Genomic DNA, 18,418 nt, shown 5'->3' with positions numbered 1-18,418 from the left:
GTCACAAATTGAAAATGATTTGCAAATGTAGCAAATGTGATACGAGGAAAAAGCTTTTTTGTACGAGTGGTTTGTCTCTGGAATGCACTGCCTGTAAGTGTGGTAGAGGTAAGGTCAATCGAGGCATTTGATGATTATTTGAATAGAAACAAAGTGCAGGAGTAGGGTCATTGCATTAAGTCATGATGCTTGTTTGGAGAGCTGGTGCAGACATGATGTGCCAAATAGTTTCCTTCTGTGCCATAATGGGAGGGGATGTCCAAACTCTGGAATATATGGGGTGGGGTTGCGTTAGTGTAATGCACAAAGACTCAGAGATGGGGGAGGGGAAAGGCTTGTTCATGATGGATGGGTTGCACAGACACTCATGAAGGGACGGTGGAGAAGGCAATCTGTTGTAATCAGTCCTGAAGGAATGGAAAAACTCATTGAAAACAAGTAATAGTCCTTAGTCCCAAGAAGTCAGAGTGTGAGATCAAAGGCAATGCTGGGGCTACATGGGCCATGCTATAAGGCTATGCATGGTGGGACAAGGTCTGTGTGCTCAATTAGGTTAAGGCACAGGTTAGTGTGTGGGGTGTAGTCATAGACTTACATCAGTAGTGATAGGGTTGTTTGGCTGAGTACTGGGCTGCAGATGGGATGGTCATGGTTAGGGATGGCATCTGCAGCTTGTACATGGGGAAAGTGTCATAAAAGAGGATAATGAAGCTCTCTGGGGTGGGCTGGGCTGGGGTGGGGTGGTCACCTCTTATGTGTCCAGACACACAGCTTGAGACGGGGAGGTCCATTTGAGGAATGGGGACACAATGGATTCTGGGTGGAGGGCTGGAATGTCCACCATAATTACAGTGGGATCCAGGGTTACTGGGGGAAGTTAGACAATAGGTGGATAGAGCTGTATCTGAACATCGCATGGTACCAGCAGGATTTGAGGGACCTGAACTCTGACAGGGGTAGGGTTGAAGCTGGTCTCAAAATAAAAATGCAGTATCACCAACTTGAAAGCCCAAAGTTTGAAATCAAAACTGGAAAAGAATCTGCACAGGAGGGGTCTGAGGCATTGTGAGAGGAGTCCAAATCTTGTCTAAGGGGTTCTTTCAGGGGCACCCAGTTTGAAGTTGTGGTAAAAGTGTTCTTGAGACCATAATAGCCAAAGAGGTTGGGGCTGTGGGATGTTAACCAACAGAAGACAACTTATCTTGTTAAGTCACAACATTAGCATCTGCCAGCTGAGTCACTCACTTGTAGTCCTGCTTGAATCATTCAAGTTCATCCTGGAGACTCCCAGACTCAGTCTCCCACAGGCTGCCTTCAAAATGTGGGACAAAAGGTATCTCTTAAAGGATACAGGACAAACAGGTCTTAGGACATGGGGCAATTGGTCATTGTCATACACAAAGTATCACAATGTGTGCAACGGAGGGTCCTTACCTGTCTGTCATTGTTCGTTTGTAAAGTTAAGAAAATATACAAATAAAGGTAATAAAGATATGAAAATAAAAGCATAAATTAAAAAGGAGGCCAACATCAGATTGTGCATGGCACATAGCTATTACTGCAAAAATAAATTCATTACATTCAAATAGTTGAGAAAGATTAAGTTGATTATCCGTAACATCAATCGCATAAACTAAGACAGGTGGGCTTTGATTTTAGCTGGAAGCCAGTTTTTAGCGGTGTGTTTTAATATCAATTCAAAATTCACCTGGCCTGACAAAAAATATATATTTTACCCACCAGCCCTCATTTAAAACATATGAGCTGACATCCCACCTGTTCCAGATGCAAATTTGTGCGGTCATTTGTGTGACCTGGAGGTCATTTACTGAGCAGATAACTTCAAACAGATACACTGCCAGGCCATTCCTGGAATTCCTGCAAGTGAGAGCATGAGAGCGAGAATAGCTCCAAGTAAATACCGCAGTTGGATTCTGATGATAAAAATCAATATTCAAATCCTGTGCAGTCACTTTTGTTAATAATAGCACATAAAATTAAATGAACATTAGTTGAGCTAAGGCATGAATGCACTGTAAATTGTCCAGATTAATGGCAATATTTTATTCCCCAAGCTTACGTTGATCATTGATCTGCTTACCCACTCCATGGTGATCCATTCATTGTAATTTTCTTCATATTAAATATATATTCTATTAAAGTTGACTTCATGGAAATAATGTGATTTCTTACTCTTGTTAGTAAATTGTAACCTCATCTCTTTAGTGTCCATTGCATTGACACAATCCAAAACAAAAGTGGTTTCTTGTGATTTCTCGTCTGGCTAGTGTAAGTGGGATCACAAAGTGTGTTTCAAAAAAATGGTGGTCTTATTGACATTATAGAGTCATAAGTCACTCAAGAAGAAGCTAAAGTGGAAAAAGGCATGTGCAGATATGATATTTGCTTGTCAATAACTGTTCCAGTCAAAGAAAAGCCTCAGCAAGTAGAGTTCTCTCATTCATGTCTGAAGACAACAGCAACAATTTGAATTTGTACAATACCTTTAACTAATAAAATGTGCTAAAATCCTTCACGAGAACATTATGAAATTTGAGCGATTCTCCGATCTCGCCACACCATTAGTAGATTGCAACAATCCCAGAGCATGGGGCCTAACCAGCCGTTTCACACCTAACTAGCCTGAATCCCCCCCCGTTTTCTCACCGTCATGACACTTAGAATATTTTTGGGATAATTCCACCCAAGGTTTCCACCAAGCAGTTTAATAAGATATTACGTCAAATGACCAAAAGAGATTGGTTTTAAGGAGTGTCTTATAGTGAAGCAGAAATGCAAAGAGGTGTAGGGAAGTTATTCCAGAACTTGGAGCCAATGCAGCCAAAGGTGCAGCAATTAAAATTAGCAATACATAAGAGGCAAGAAATAGAAGAGTGCCGAAATCATGGAGAGCTATAGAGATTATAGCAATAGGGAGTGGCAAGGCAATGGAGGAATTTGAAAACATGAATAAGAATTTTAAAATCAGGATATTGCTTGACCAAGAACCAATGTAGGTCAGTGAGCACAGGGATGGTAGAGGAATGGGATTTGGCAATGAGCTAAGACACTGGAACAGAATTTTGGATGACCTCAAGTTTACATAGGGTGAAATGTGGGAAACCAGCCAAGAGTATTTGGGAAGATATGGCATCACTGGACAAGTAATTTAAAGGCCCAGGCTAATGCTCTAGGAACATGAGTTTGAATCTCACCAAGGCAGCTGGTGGAATTTAAACTCAATTAATAAAATCTGGAATTGAAAGCTCGTCCCAGTAATGATGACCACAAAACTACATAGGTTGTTGTAAAAACGTATCTGGTTCACTAATGCTCTCCAGGGAAGGAAATCTGCCATCCTTACCTGGTTTTGGCATACATGTGACTCCAGACCCACAACAACATGGTTGACTCATAACGGCCCACTGAAATGGCCAAGCAACCTAATCAGTTTAAAAACGATTAGGGACGGGTTGGGAGAAAGTAGTGGGTTGGAGGGAGTAATCAGGCGATTGGAGTGGATAGACAGGTGACTGGGTAGCTGGGGGGTAGTTGAACGGTTAGTGGTGTAGTCGGGGGTAGTTTTGGGGATAGTTGAATGATTAGTGAGGGTTAGTTAAGTGGTTGGCTGGAGGAATGGTCAGGTATTTAGTTCTCCAGGTATTAGACCAGAATTTAATCGGTCTCACGTTTCCTGGTGATATCCTCAGAGGGTCCCTTGGAACAAGGAAATTGCCTCTGAGGTTCGAATTTCGCAGCAATTTCCTGGAGTCAGGGGTTCAGTCTGGTCCCCGATAATCCTGATTCAGGAAGATGGAGCGGAGCAGTTTATGGATATTCACCTTTCTGCTCATACCTGATACTCATTTTGATCGGCTTCAGTATTTGTGCCGCATTAGGTTTCCCGGTTAGTTTGACAGGAAAATCTGGGATTTTTTTCCGAGGGGAAATATTCATTCCGGGTCCCGCTTAGATTCGGTTCAAGTGGCGGCTCCACCGGTAGTTTCCATGGTTACCGTGCGGCTCGGACTACCCGGACCTCATTCACTGTGACACCTCCGCAGGTCAGTGGTTCCGTCCGGGTTAGTGTCCGCTCTGTGACTGAATGTTGGATCCGGGCCCCGGGACCAGGCCAGGCCCCAGGCGGCGCTGGGGGCTGGTCCTCCTGGGCGCTGCAGGCGGAGCCGGCCTCGCTCTGTGTGTGGCAGCCGCACCGTTTGTGGCCCCGGCTCTGAGGCGGGTTTGTCTCCCCTTCGTCCCGGCCAGCACGGCCCAGGTGGAGACGGTGCTGCAGTTGTTGAGAGGCCGGGGGGGAGCGCTGGTGGATATCGGCAGTGGAGATGGCAGGATCGTGAGTGAGCGGGAGAGGAGGAGGAGGGAGAACGGTCAGGGAATGGAGAGCGGGGGAGATCCAAGAGGGTGGGATGGGGGCGGAGTGAGATTGGGAAAGGGGAGAAGAGAAAAGGTGACAGAATGAGAAAGTGTGACACAGTGAGGGGGGGGGGGGGGGAGGAAGGTGGTTTAACCAGTCTGTTCACAACCTTGAGGTGTTACATTTGGTCCTGAAATGAGCTTCCGACCTCATATTTGTGCCATAACTAAGACCGTCCATTTCCACTTATGTAGCATCACTTCAATTCACCCCTATTTTCACAGTAACTTCATTGCAGTGTTAGTGTAAGCCTACTTGTGACAAATAGAAAAACGTAAACTTTCACTTATCTGCTGAAACCCTCATTCAAGCCTTTCATAGAATCACAATACAGAAGAAGGCTATTTGGACCAACGAGTCTGCGCTGAACATAATCCCACCCAGACCCTGTCTCTGTAACTCTATCCATACACCCTGTCCATTCCCCCCTGACATGCTGGTTAGATGCATTGACCCAAACAGGTGCTGGACTGTGGCAATGAGGGGAATTTCGCAGTAACTTCATTGTATTGTAAGCCTTACTTGTGACTAATAAATAAACTTTAACTTTAAGGGGCAATTTGCTATGGCCAATCAACTGTGGGAGGAAACCGGAGCACTCAGAAGAACACCATGTAGACACAGGGAAAATGTGCAAACTCCACACAGACTGTCACCCGTGTCCATGGTGCTGCCCTTTGTTATCTCTGGGTTGACTATAGCCACATGGCTGGTCACTCACATTCTACTCTCCATAAACCTGTCACCCAAAATTCTACAGTCTATGTCTTAACTTGCAACAAGTCCTGTTGCTCTATTCCCATTGTGCTCGCTGATCATAGAATCCCTACAATGCAAAAGCAGGCCATTCGACCCATCAAATCTGCACTAATTCAAATAGGTTGCAGCAAATAGGGTCCAGGTGAAGGCTGGGATGAAAACACTTTATCTGAATGCACGAAGCATTCGGAATAAAGTGGATGAGCTGGTGGCGCAGATCGACACAAATGGATACGATCTGGTGGCCATTACAGAGATGTGGCTGCAGGGTGACAGGGACTGGGAGCTGAATGTACAGGGCTATCAAGTGTTTAGGAAGGATAGGCAGGAGGGAAAAGGGGGGGGCGTAGCTCTGCTGATTAAGGATAGCATCACGGTGGTAGCAAGGGATGATATTGGAGCCAAGGAGCAGAGGGTGGAATCGTTGTGGGTGGAGATTAGGAACAGAAAAGGGAGGAAGACGCTGGTGGGTGTCGTCTATAGGCCCCCGAATACTGATCTGGAGATGGGGCGGGCTGTTAACGCGCAAATAAGTGCGGCGTGCAGGAATGGGACGGCCATAGTTATGGGGGATTTCAATCTGCATATTGATTGGTCGACCCATGTTGGACGTGGGGGGCTCGAGGAAGAGTTCTTGGAATGCTGCCGGGATAGTTTCCTCGAACAGTGTGTGTTGGAGCCGATGAGGGAGCGAGCTATCTTGGATCTGGTGCTATGTAATGAAGCGGGTAGAATTAGGGACCTTGTGGTGAAGGATCCTCTTGGGGAGAGTGATCATTGTATGGTGGAGTTTCTGGTGCAGATGGAGGAGGAGAAAGTGGGTTCCCGGACACGCGTCCTTTGTTTGAATAGAGGGAAATACGGTAGGATGAGAGAAGAATTGGCGAATGTGGACTGGGAGAGCGCGTTGGAGGGAGGGTCTGTTAAGGAGCAGTGGAGGATCTTTAAGGAGATCTTTCTTGGTGCTCAACGGAAATTTATTCCGATGGTCAAAAAGGATAGTAGGAGGAGAGGTAATAAGCCGTGGATAACAAAGGAGGTGAAGGAAAGTGTTAAACTAAAAGCGGAGGAATTTAAAGTAGCTAAGAGTAGTGGGCGAGAAGAGGATTGGGAGAGGTTTAAATGTCAACAAAGATTGACAAAGAAGTTGATAAGGAAGGGTAGGAGAAACTATGAAGCTGGGCTAGCGCTTAATATAAAAAAGGATAGCAAGAGTTTTTATAAATACATAAAAAGGAAGAGGCTGGCTAGGGTGAATGTTGGTCCTTTAGAGGATGAGAAAGGGGACCTAGTGGTAGGGGATGGGGATATGGCTAAGGTATTGAATAACTTTTTTGTTTCTGTCTTCACGGAGGAGGACGTGAATAATTTGCCGGGTGTTAGAGATGGAAAGGTGGTAGGACTGGAGGGTCTTAATGACATTACTGTTACTAGAAAGGCGGTGCTCGACAGACTGGAGGGGCTGATTGTGGACAAGTCCCCAGGACCGGATGGAATGCATCCGAGGGTTCTGAAAGAAATGGCAGAGGTGATAGTGGATGCCTTGGTGGTTATTTTCCAAACGTCGCTGGATTCCGGGGAAGTGCCAGATGATTGGAAAACGGCTAATGTTACGCCGTTGTTTAAGAAGGGTGCCAGGCAAAAGGCGGGGAATTATAGGCCGGTTAGTTTAACGTCTGTGGTAGGTAAAATGTTAGAATCTGTCATTAAGGAGGAAATTGCGAGGCATCTTGAAGGGAATTGCTTGATAGAGCAGACGCAGTACGGTTTCATTAAAGGGAAGTCGTGTCTGACAAATTTACTGGAGTTCTATGAGGATGTGTCTAGGGCGGTGGATAGAGGAGAGCCGGTGGATGTGGTCTTTCTAGATTTTCAGAAAGCGTTTGACAAAGTGCCTCACAAGAGGTTATTGCAGAAGGTCGAGGGACATGGAGTTGGGGGTAGGGTGTTAGCGTGGATAGAGGATTGGTTGTCAAATAGGAGACCTGGTCAACAGGTGCTATTCGGATTGGCGGATGGTGACTAGTGGAGTGCCGCAGGGGTCGGTGCTGGGGCCTCAGCTTTTTACCATTTATATAGATGATCTGGAGGAGGGAACCGAGTGTAGAGTGTCGAAATTTGCTGATGACACCAAGATTGGGGGAACGGCAAATTGTGCGGAGGGTGTGGAGAGTCTGCAGAAGGATCTAGATAGGCTGGGCGAATGGGCCAGGAAATGGCAAATGGAATTTAATGTTGGCAAGTGTGAGGTGGTCCACTTTGGTAGGAAAAAATGGTAGGAAGGACTATTACTTACGAGGCGAAAAACTGCAGCAGGCGACGGTGCAGAGGGACCTCGGGGTCCTTGTGCATGAGTCGCAAAAACCCAGCTTGCAGGTGCAGCAGGTGGTCAGGAAGGCGAATGGGATGCTGGCCTTCATAGCGAAGGGGATTGAATATAAAAGTAGGGAGGTCTTGCTGCAGCTGTATAGGGCATTGGTGAGGCCGCAACTGGAGTACTGTGTGCATTTTTGGGCGCCGCACCTGCGCAAAGGTATTTTGGCCTTGGAGGGAGTGCAGAGGAGGTTTACTAGGCTGATACCGGAGTTGAGGGGATTGAGCTATGAGGAGAGGCTGAATAAACTAGGCTTGTACTCGTTAGAGTTTAGAAGAATGAGGGGAGATCTCATTGAGACGTATAAGATGATGAATGGGATGGATAGGATAGAGGTGGAAAGACTCTTCCCGCTCAAAAAAGACAATAGGACTAGGGGGGCACAGCCTCAAGATAAAAGGGGGGCGGTTTAGAACGGAGTTGAGGAGGAGCTTCTTCACTCAAAGGGTGGTGAATCTCTGGAATTCTCTGCCCGTTGAAGTGGTGGAGGCTGCCTCGCTAAATATTTTTAAGACGCGGGTTGATGGGTATTTGATAGGAGAGGGGATTAAGTGTTATGGGGAGAGGGCGGGAAAGTGGAACTGAGCAGCGACAGATCAGCCATGATCTTATTGAATGGTGGGGCAGGCTCGAAGGGCTGGATGGCCTACTCCTGCTCCTATGTTCTTATGTTCTTACTAATTCTCTGGTAGAGCATCTTGCCCAGGTCCACCCCTGTAACCCTGCACGTTTATCATGGCTAATCCACCTAATCTACACATCTCCGGACACTAAGGAGCAATTTAGCATGATCACTCCACCTAACCTGCACATCTTAAGCCTGCATTATTTTCATAGTAAAGCAATGTCTTGATTTTAAAACTGTCATTTCTTGTCCTTGCCTCTCCCTTTCTCTGTCATCTGTTGCAGCCTCCAAATATCTGTGCTCCTCTAAATCTGACCTCTTGGGCATTCCCAATTACAAGTACTCCACGTTTGGTGGTTATGCTTTCAGTTGTCTTAGTCTGAAGATCTGGAATTCCCTCCCCTTCCTACCTTGTTTTTGTTTCCTCAAACCTTACTTCTTGGCCTCATTTTTGGTCATCTGACCTAATATCTCCTTTTGCGGCTCAGTGTCTTTTAAGTTTAAGTTTATTTATTAGTGTCATACATAGGCTTACATTACCAATGCAATGAAGTTAAAAATAGAACATAGAAAAACTACAGCACAAACAGGCCCTTCGGCCCACAAGTTGTGCTAATGATATCCATGCCTACTAGGCTTACCTATAACCCAATAATATATAATGTTAATTATAATTAACATAATATATTATAATATAATAATAATTATTATAACGTATTACTGTGAAAATCCCTTAGTTGCCACTTACGGCTGCCCAACCGGGTAGACTGGGGGAGAATTTAGCGTAGCCAATGCAACTAACCTGCATATCTTTGGAGTGTGGGAGGAAACCTACACAGACATGGGGAAAACGTGCAGACTGCACACAGACAGTCACCCAGGCTGGAATCGAACCTGGCTCCCTGGCATTGTGAGGCAGCAGTGCTAACCACTGTGCTACCATGCCACCTACTTTGTTTCATAATGTTCCTGTGAAGCAGCTTGGGACGTTTTATTATGTTAAATGTGCTATACAAATATATGTTGTTGTAGAATGATCCTTGGTCTGTACATTGTGGCATGCATATATATGGCATTGTTTTTAGAGGGAGTACTCAAATGTAAATGGAATATCACTGGGTCTTTGTAAGCAGTTGCAAAGTGACCATTAAATCGGTAGATGGACCCTTTGCAGAAATGATTGACTTCATCTTTCAGCAATGTATCTGTCAAGTGTGGGATTAACATCAGCAGGAGAGAGCTGTTTGCATTAAAACCAAAAAGAAATCCAATTGATTGATAAGTCCTGAAGGAAGAAATGGAATGCCCTGTCCTACAGAATAAAATTAGCATGACTTTCCCAGGGGCATTGAGCTTGGACATTTCCTGACCTTTCTGCCGAGATGTAGCTATAGCAACAGGCCCCTCCCACATAAGCTAAAACTAATGAAGACTAAAAGACATTATAAAAGGGGAAATGTGTGAAATTCTTCTGATCTAATTTCAGCAAATAATTGATGCAATGTCGGAACATGGAAATAAATGACAATTTTATTGTAACACTAGCCTACAAAGATATTTTGAACAGTATACCATTCAAAATCATAGCCAAATGAATTTATGCAAATAATAGGTATATTTCACAACAAAGCCTGCAACACAAATTCTGCTGTAGTCTAAGTAGTCACCCTATGTATATTTGTGATTGCCATACCACAATATATATTTGTGCCTGGTAGCTCTAAGAAAAGTGCAAATTTTAGTTGAATAGTTATAGTTCATATCAGAAATTTCAATACTAATTTTATTTTTAAAAACCAATAGTGACTGATAACATTAATCTAATTAGAATTTTTCTAGAGAGATGTTATTCCTGCCAGTGGAGTGTAGAAATTAGTTTTTCTGAGTGTTCTTTGAACCTGGAATTTCTTGATCCAGCTTACTGATTTAAGTCTGCTCTTGCCAATGGGAATTTATGATGAAGTTTTCTGCAGTTCTTACTGGTATATGGCAGAATGCAAAGAGTATCATGAAACTGGCATACATTTTGTTACTATTAGGGATTGAGAAACCATACAACTTTTACATCATCTTCATTATATAAGCCTCTCTTTATCTTATGTTATGAAAATCAGTTTGAATCAGTCATTCACATTAAGCGTTGCTGCACTTCTAAAAAAAAATTGCCATTGTGGAAACTTTTCAATTACAATGTTATTGGTTCTATTGATATTGAAGCCTAATAAAACATTCAAAGATATACAAAATATCGTACAGATCAATGAGAATTTATTCTTGGCAAACTCATGAAGAAAATCCCAATACAATGGTAGATATAAAGTTTAGGCCTTTTCTAAGTTGAAATTCCTCAATCCAATGGATTTTAGGGTGGGTGGCAGTGGGGCAATGTGTTGTGCCTAAATTTTGGGCTGAATCAAATGTGGCATAAATGCAGAAAATTGGGCTTGATTTGTACAGCATACATGCCTGGCATGGCATAGCATCAGCACTGAAAAATCCAAAATATCTATAGTTGGATGTGAACCTGCAATTATGGCACCACTTGTTGAACAATTGTGTATGTGCTAATAGCTACACTAGGAGCAAATTTAAGATTATTAGTTGAGTTTGTAATTTTAGCTCATTTATGCTTATTTGAAATAACATACATTCATATGTAGAAATTCTGCAAAACAAAAGGAATATTTTTACATCTTGAGCCTTTATTGAATTATCTGGGAGCTTGGGGGAGCCTTTAATTCTTTGTTGATTTCTCCATGGCCATTCAACACTTCAGCCAATCAGCATCCTTTTCCCCTGTTGTACAGGTTATTATGATCAATTCAAATTTGGCATTCTTGTGTTTGTTCTGATGGGTGCAAGACAAAAAGCTCCAACAGTGTTTCTATTTAGCAGTAGTGTTGCACTATATATTTGATTAGTCTATGTAACAATAGAATCCATACTATGCGGAAGGAGGTCATTTGGCCTATCAAGCCTGCACTGACACAATTCCACACAGGTCCTATTCCTGTAACCCCACATATTTATCCTGCTGATCCCCCTGACAGTACGGTTAATTTAGCAAGGTCAATCAAGCTAATCCACACATCTTTGGATTGTGGGAGGAAACTGGAGCACCCGGAGGAAACCTATGCAGACACGGAGAGAATGTGCAAATTCCACATGGACAGTGACCTGAGGCCACACTTGAACCCGGGTCCCTGGTGCTGTGAGGCAGCACTGCTAACCACTGTGCCACCCTGCCTGAAACATTTTTAACCAAATGTGGGTTATAACTGTAATATCCTAGATATTATTTAAGAGATGAGTTTTCACTAGATTTTGGGACAGACCTAATGAAGATTGACATCTGTTTTTCTATTAGGAATTTAACTGTTCTACAATTAAAACATTTTAAAACCAATTGCAAAAAAATTATCATTAGGAAGCTCTTGAAATTTTGGATTTTTTGTAAATGAAATCTGCTATATTGGTTAGCTCAATGTGGAAATTGTAGGCACAACTTTTATTGTGACAAAGTAGGTCCAACTTCTATCATTGCCCTACCATGTAACTTGCGTACCCGTTAGTTGGTCATTAACAACCCACAGCCTGTTTACCAGGTTTTATGGTAATATGTCCTTTGACTTTACAGGTGATTGCAGCAGCAAAGAAAGGATTTCATGCTGTAGGTTATGAGCTGAATCCTTGGTTGGTTTGGTACTCTAGGTACAGAGCATGGCGAGAAGGGGTGCACCACAATACTAGATTTTATATTTCTGATTTGTGGAAGGTAAGCTCACTCTTGCATAGCTCATGCAGAACTATTCTTATCTATTACTCAATTTCTGGCATTTTCAATGTGGGTAATTGTTTTGGTCTATGTTTTTAGGTCAATTTCTCAGAATATAGTAATGTTGTCATATTTGGAGTTCCTCAGATGGTGAGTCTGTTGTTAATCAATTCTAAAATGCTTTCTTACAATACATTTATGTGAGTGAATTTTACCAGGCTCTGTTCTTGGTATGGTACCTTGCTTGATGGACTTGTGCATTGGACATTGAAATTTTCCTGCTAAAGTCTCAATTATATTCATAATAGACAAAACTGGAGATTTTTATGTTTAGAGGTCCGCTTCATTGATTCCTTACAATTGATTGTATTAAAAAAAATTGTTTATAGGAGTAGTTAATGGACTAGCACACTTTTTGAAGTCTTAAATCTTGGAATTGAATCCAGCTCAGAATGATTGGGTTGTGGTTGCCTCATTCTAGTAACAAGTCTCTAAACAGAATAGTTTATTCAGTTGAATTTAGTTCCTGGTGGCTATATGTGCATAACACAAAAATCAGTGTTAATTGGCACTAGTTTGGTAATCAAGCTCACAAAACCCATTGAATTGACTGGCATGGATTAAAAAAAAAATCTAATCACAACAGTAGACAGCTCTCCTGTAGCTTGGGATAATGACAGAAAGGAAGATTTTAGAATTGTAAGGCACCTGTCTTGTCATCAAGATGTCCTATCATTCTTCAGTCATTGAATTCTTGTTGATTTGTGGTCACAGTTATATAGATTGCATAGAAAGCAATATGTGTTATAGCAGACATTGGAGTGCATATTGCCATTTATCCTGCCACTTTGGTTAGAACATAAGAACATAAGAAATAGGAGCAGGAGTAGGCCATCTAGCCCTTCGAGCCTGCCCTGCCATTCAATAAGATCATGGCTGATCTGTCGTGGCTCAGTTCCACTTTCCCGCCCTCTCCCCATAACCCTTAATCCCCTCTTTTATCAAGAACCCATCAACCCGCTTCTTAAAAATATTTAGCGAGGCAGCCTCCACCACTTCAACGGGCAGAGAATTCCAGAGATTCACCACCCTTTGAGTGAAGAAGTTCCTCCTCAACTCCGTTCTAAACCGCCTCCCCTTTATCTTGAGGCTGTGCCCCCTAGTCCTACTGTCTTTTTTGAGCGGGAAGAGTCTCTCCACCTCTATCCTATCCATCCCATTCATCATCTTATACGCCTCAATGAGATCTCCCCTCATTCTTCTAAACTCTAACGAGTACAAGCCTAGTTTATTCAGCCTCTCCTCATAGCTCAATCCCCTCAACTCCGGTATCAGCCTAGTAAACCTCCTCTGCACTCCCTCCAGGGCCAAAATATCCTTGCGCAGGTGCGGCGCCCAAAACTGCACACAGTACTCCAGCTGCGACCTCACCAATGCCCTATACAGCTGCAGCAAGACCTCCCTACTTTTATATTCAATCCCCCTCGCTATGAAGGCCAGCATCCCATTCGCCTTCCTGACCACCTGCTGCACCTGCTCTGCAAGGAAACAATGAATTGTTAAGATTTTTTTTAAAAATGCAGCAAGGGTTGGTGTGTGACTTCTATTTTTTCTTCTTTTAGGATTACTTTGACCATTGGCCAATCTTCTGCAGTACTTGTGTTCAGGGTGCTTGTCCTGAAAACTGCAGCTCACAATTCAGGATGGCTCACATGCTGCTGATCTTTTAGTTTTATTTATTTCCTTTCTTCCTGTCAGATAGTTTATCCTGCACTTGATATCTGTTGATGATGTGGCTCACAGTATAGCAGCATCGCCCTGAACCCTTACACTCAATGCTATGTACGTTTATACTGCATACAAATGACTTTTTAAAGAAAAACTAAGAATAGAATGGTGTATTTGAAGTTCAGGCCTCATATAATTGCAGTAAATTTCTGTTATTTCTTGTCTCCAAAGTTAGTTGGAAACCTGTTTCTTTTTTATTTGACTTCTGTCCCAAAGCTCCATCCTTCACCTCTTAATCTTGTTACTCCATTGAAACATGGCTGCGTGTTGTGCCAGGAGGTAAAACAAAGAGAAGAAATCTCATATTTTCAATTAGCCTCCAGGTGTAGTAAATATGAAAATCCTGATATTGGCTTAATCATCGTGTTTTTTTTAAGTATATGGATTAATATATAGAGGCAGGACCCTAAGAACTAAGAAATTGACATTGAAAGTACATCTGTCTGTCAAATAGCATGTTTTAGAAAAAGACTGTTGTTTCTGAGTTAAACGTGAGTTCGTGTCTTTTTGTTTTGACAAACAACCTTGGATTAAAGGAATTTTTCTTTAATTTAGGAACAGTATCCACTTTGTATCACAATATTCTGATTGCGTTTTCTGCTGTTCCAGATGCAGTCCTTGGAGGAGAAACTTCAGAGTGAGCTGAAGGGCAATGCCAGAGTTGTAGCCTGTCGTTTTCCATTTCCCAGCTGGATTGCTGTTCATGAATCTGGAAAGGGAATCGATTCCGCCTGGTTGTATGATGCAAAGTCATTTAAAACCACAGCAAATGAAGTCCCTGATTGAAATAAAGGAAAGGACAAAGCAGACAAAATTTTCAAATTGATGCAGAGTGGCTACAAGATTGTCTTTGAGAAATAAATAGTGGAAAAACAGTGATAGAGGTGACCCAATCGGTTTGGAGTTGCAGCATTATTTAAAAACCAATCATTCTTTTTACAGGACGAATAATACAAATACTGAATTTCTGTGCAACTGAACAAATGTTTCTATTTTATCAGATTAATAAAATGCAATTTTAAATTCTGTCTCGGAGTGATATTTAATACAATAAGAAATGTTACTATTTAAGCCTTTGATAAAGTTAGAATGTCTATTTTATTGTGATATTAAAGTGGACTCTCAGAACTACCAACAGCTTTCCCTGAAATAGCACAGTAAGTTTTAAAGTTTATTAATGTCACAAGTAGGTTTACAGTAACGTGGCAATGAAGTTACTGGTGGATGTGGCTTCTTGGCCTTTTGGCTAGGACCGAGCATGGGATCAAGCCCAAGATGAGATGCAATGTCTTACCTTGTCAGCTTGGATTATCTTGTATGTCTCTCTTGTCGTGACCATTAATTGAATTCAATTTGAATTTGGTTTTTGGAGCAAGCAAGGAGATAAATTTTGGGTTTACAACATTAAGAATGGAATAAAAATTAAAAAAAGAAAAATCCTTGGCTTTTTGGCTAAGATCAAGCCTGAGATTAGGTGTAATACCTGCTTGGATCTATGTCTCTGTGGGGACCATGAATTGGATTCAATTTGAATTTGAGTTGTTTTTTGGAGCAAGCAAGGAGATGGATTAAAGATTTATCCCATCCACTCTGCGCATTGGCTTTGTAACTCTGAGAAAGGAATAACTTTTTAAAAATAGAGATGAGGAAAATTTCATCTTTGAGCTTTGATGAACTTTCCTATCTTAGCAGGTGTAGCAGAGGAGGAACATATTTCCAGCTTTTAATCATGACATTTGGCCTCTTTTAGGTGATCATGACACTTGGATACATGGTGAGAACAGGATTAGGATTGGGCTTGGTACTGGTGGTTAGTTCCTCCAATCTATTTCCAATTAATTGCCAATAGGAACATAGCTATATGAGTAAGCAGGTCACTAAATCCCCCACCCTTTCTGCCTTATTTTTTAATACCTCTGGTTAACGAAGCTCTTAGCTCAAATATAAAACCAACAATTGCCCTAGCATCAGTTACCATTTGCAGAGGAATGACCCAAATTTCTACCACCCTTTCTGTGTAGAATTATTTCCTGACTTTGTTTTTTAAGCAACGTCCTTCAATCCTAGATTCTGCAACCAGTGGAATTAGTTGCTCTCAATCTACTCTACCAGTTCTCCTTAATATCTTAAAAACTTCAATTGAATCATATTCTTCCCAATTTCAGAAAATACAGTCCCAGTTTGTAATTTAGTGAATCTACACTGCACTCCCTCCAATGCCAATATATCTTAGGGCATGGTCCCCAGAATTGGTCACAGTACTCTAAGTGTGGTCCATTCGGGGCTTTCTATAGCCTAAAGATAATTTCTAACCCCTGTGTTCTAGCCTTTTAGATATAAAGTCAGCATTTAATTAGCCCTTTTACTTTATTTTGTGCCTATCCATGACATTTTATGTACATGGACCTCTAAATGTCTTTGGACTTCACCGCTTCCAACTTCTCACTGTTTAGAAAGTGCTCAATTTTATCCATTGGACATGTTGCTTTCTGTGATTAACTAAAACATCTCTAGGCCAATGCACTCCGTCCTTAATTATGATCAGCATCCTATCGTCTATGTAAAATAATGGACATGTGGCAAATCAAGTCACCTGGGGATATGAGAGCTTCATTGGATGTGCTTTTGCCGATTGTTAAGATATCAATCCATGAGAAGTGGGTTCTGCCAGAAGTGCCATATACAAAGTAGTTATCAGGTATGATTGTGCATTGTTTTTGGTGTTTGCATCTGTTTCCAAGCTGCTGTAGTCAATGATCATTATAGTGGTGCACGCTGACCCACACATGATGTAGTCCTTTTCCTCTCTTTTCGGCTAGTGTGTCTGAAGTATTAAAATCAATGTTTAGGGCCTTCGTGTCATGGTTTCAAGCATTTTTTTAAGCAGAGCTTTAGGGATTTTACTGGTCATCTGGCTCCAGCTACCTCACCATAGAGGAAATCCTCAACTGCTTTAATCCTGTGAGTGTGCCCAAGCCAGCAAAGTTGTTTCTGTTTGATGAGTGCCAACATGTTTGGGATATTTGCCTTTAAGAACATAAGAAATAGGAGCAGGTGTAGGCCATCTGGCCGTTCGAGCCTGCCCCGCCATTCAATAAGATCATGGCTGATCTGTCGTGGTTCAGTTCCACATTCCCGCCCTCTCCCCATAACCCTTAATCCCCTCTCTTATCAAAAACCCATCAACCCGCGTCTTAAAATTATTTAGTGAGGTAGCCTCCACCACTTCAACGGGCAGAGAATTCCAGAGATTCACCACCCTTTGAGTGAAGAAATTCTTCCTCAACTCCGTTCTAAACCGCCTCCCCTTTATCTTGAGGCTGTGCCCCCTAGTCCTACTATCCTTTCTGAGCGGGAAGAGTCTCTCCACCTCTATCCTATCCATCCCATTCATCATCTTATATGTCTCAATGAGATCTCCCCTCATTCTTCTAAACTCTAACGAGTACAAGCCTAGTTTATTCAGCCTCTCCTCATAGCTCAACCCCTTCAACTCCAGCATCAGCCTAGTAAACCTTCTCTGCACTCCCTCCAAGGCCAAAATATCCTTGCGTAAGTACGGCGCCCAAAACTGCACACAGTACTCCAGCTGCGGCCTCACCAATGCCCTTTACAGCCGCAGCAAGACCTCCCTACTTTTATATTCAATCCCCCTCGCTATGAAGGCCAGCATCCCATTCGCCTTCCTGACCACCTGCTGCACCTGCAAGCTGGGTTTTTGCGACTCATGCACAAGGACCCCGAGGTCCCTCTGCACCGTCGCCTGCTGCAGTTTTTCTCCACGTAAGTAATAATCCTTCCTACCATTATTCCTACCAAAGTAGACCACCTCGCACTTGCCAACATTAAATTCCATTTGCCAGTTCCTGGCCCATTCACCCAGCCTACCTAGATCCTTCTGCAGACTCTCCACACCCTCCGCGCAATTTGCCGTTCCACCAATCTTGGTGTCATCAGCAAATTTTGACACCATACACTCGGTTCCCTCCTCCAGATCATCTATATAAATGGTAAATAGCTGAGGCCCCAGCACCGACCCCTGCGGCACTCCACTAGTCACCAACCGCTAATCCAAATAGCACCCATTGACCCCCCACTCTCTGCCTCCTATTTGACAACCAGTCCTCCATCCACGCTAACACCCTGCCCCCAACTCCATGTCCCCTGACCTTCTGCAATAACCTCTTGTGAGGTACCTTGTCAAACGCCTTCTGGAAATCAAGAAAGACCACATCCACCGGCTCTCCTCTATCCACCACCCTAGACACATCCTCATAGAACTCCAGTAAATTTGTCAGACACGACTTCCCCTTAACGAAACCGTGCTGCGTCTGCTCTATCAAGCAATTCCCCTCAAGATGCCTCGCTATTTCCTCCTTGATGACGGATTCTAACATTTTACCTACAACAGACGTCAAACTAACCGGCCTATAATTCCCCGCCTTTTGCCTGGCACCCTTCTTAAACGACGGCGTAACATTAGCCGCTTTCCAATCTTCCAGCACTTCCCCGGAATCCAGCGACGTCTGGAAAATAACCACCAAGGCATCTACTATCACCTCCGCCATTTCTTTCAGAACCCTCGGATGCATTCCATCTGGTCCTGGGGACTTGTCCACAATCAGCCCCTCCAGTCTGTCGAGCACCGCCTCTCTAGTAACAGTA

General features: G+C 42.9%; 1 protein-coding gene across 1 annotated transcript; it reads left to right on the top strand.

Annotated features, from left to right (window-relative positions):
- The first annotated feature begins 4,094 nt into the window (after positions 1 to 4,094).
- Positions 4,095 to 14,776, top strand: atpsckmt (fATP synthase c subunit lysine N-methyltransferase). Its single transcript, XM_080208281.1, has 4 exons — positions 4,095 to 4,351; positions 11,828 to 11,965; positions 12,065 to 12,115; positions 14,363 to 14,776. Exons 1-4 carry the CDS (start codon positions 4,106 to 4,108, stop codon positions 14,537 to 14,539), a joined length of 612 nt encoding a protein of 203 aa, XP_080064407.1. The 5' UTR covers positions 4,095 to 4,105; the 3' UTR covers positions 14,540 to 14,776.
- Positions 14,777 to 18,418: the final 3,642 nt, after the last annotated feature.

This window comes from Carcharhinus amblyrhynchos, chromosome 2 (genome assembly GCF_965287045.1).
Source record: "Carcharhinus amblyrhynchos chromosome 2, sCarAmb.v2.hapA, whole genome shotgun sequence".
Classification (NCBI taxonomy): Eukaryota; Metazoa; Chordata; class Chondrichthyes; order Carcharhiniformes; family Carcharhinidae; genus Carcharhinus; species Carcharhinus amblyrhynchos.
Note: the sequence above shows the minus strand (reverse complement) of the source record. Positions and strands in the feature narration are given on the sequence as shown.

Bases quoted from the DNA above. Each gene is read 5' to 3' on its own strand.
- atpsckmt (XM_080208281.1), top strand. From the start codon at position 4,106: ATGTTGGATCCGGGCCCCGGGACCAGGCCAGGCCCCAGGCGGCGCTGG. The intron at 4,352-11,827 runs GTGAGTGAGCGG...TTGACTTTACAG, and splicing joins GCAGTGGAGATGGCAGGATC to GTGATTGCAGCAGCAAAGAA. The intron at 11,966-12,064 runs GTAAGCTCACTC...CTATGTTTTTAG, and splicing joins ATATTTCTGATTTGTGGAAG to GTCAATTTCTCAGAATATAG.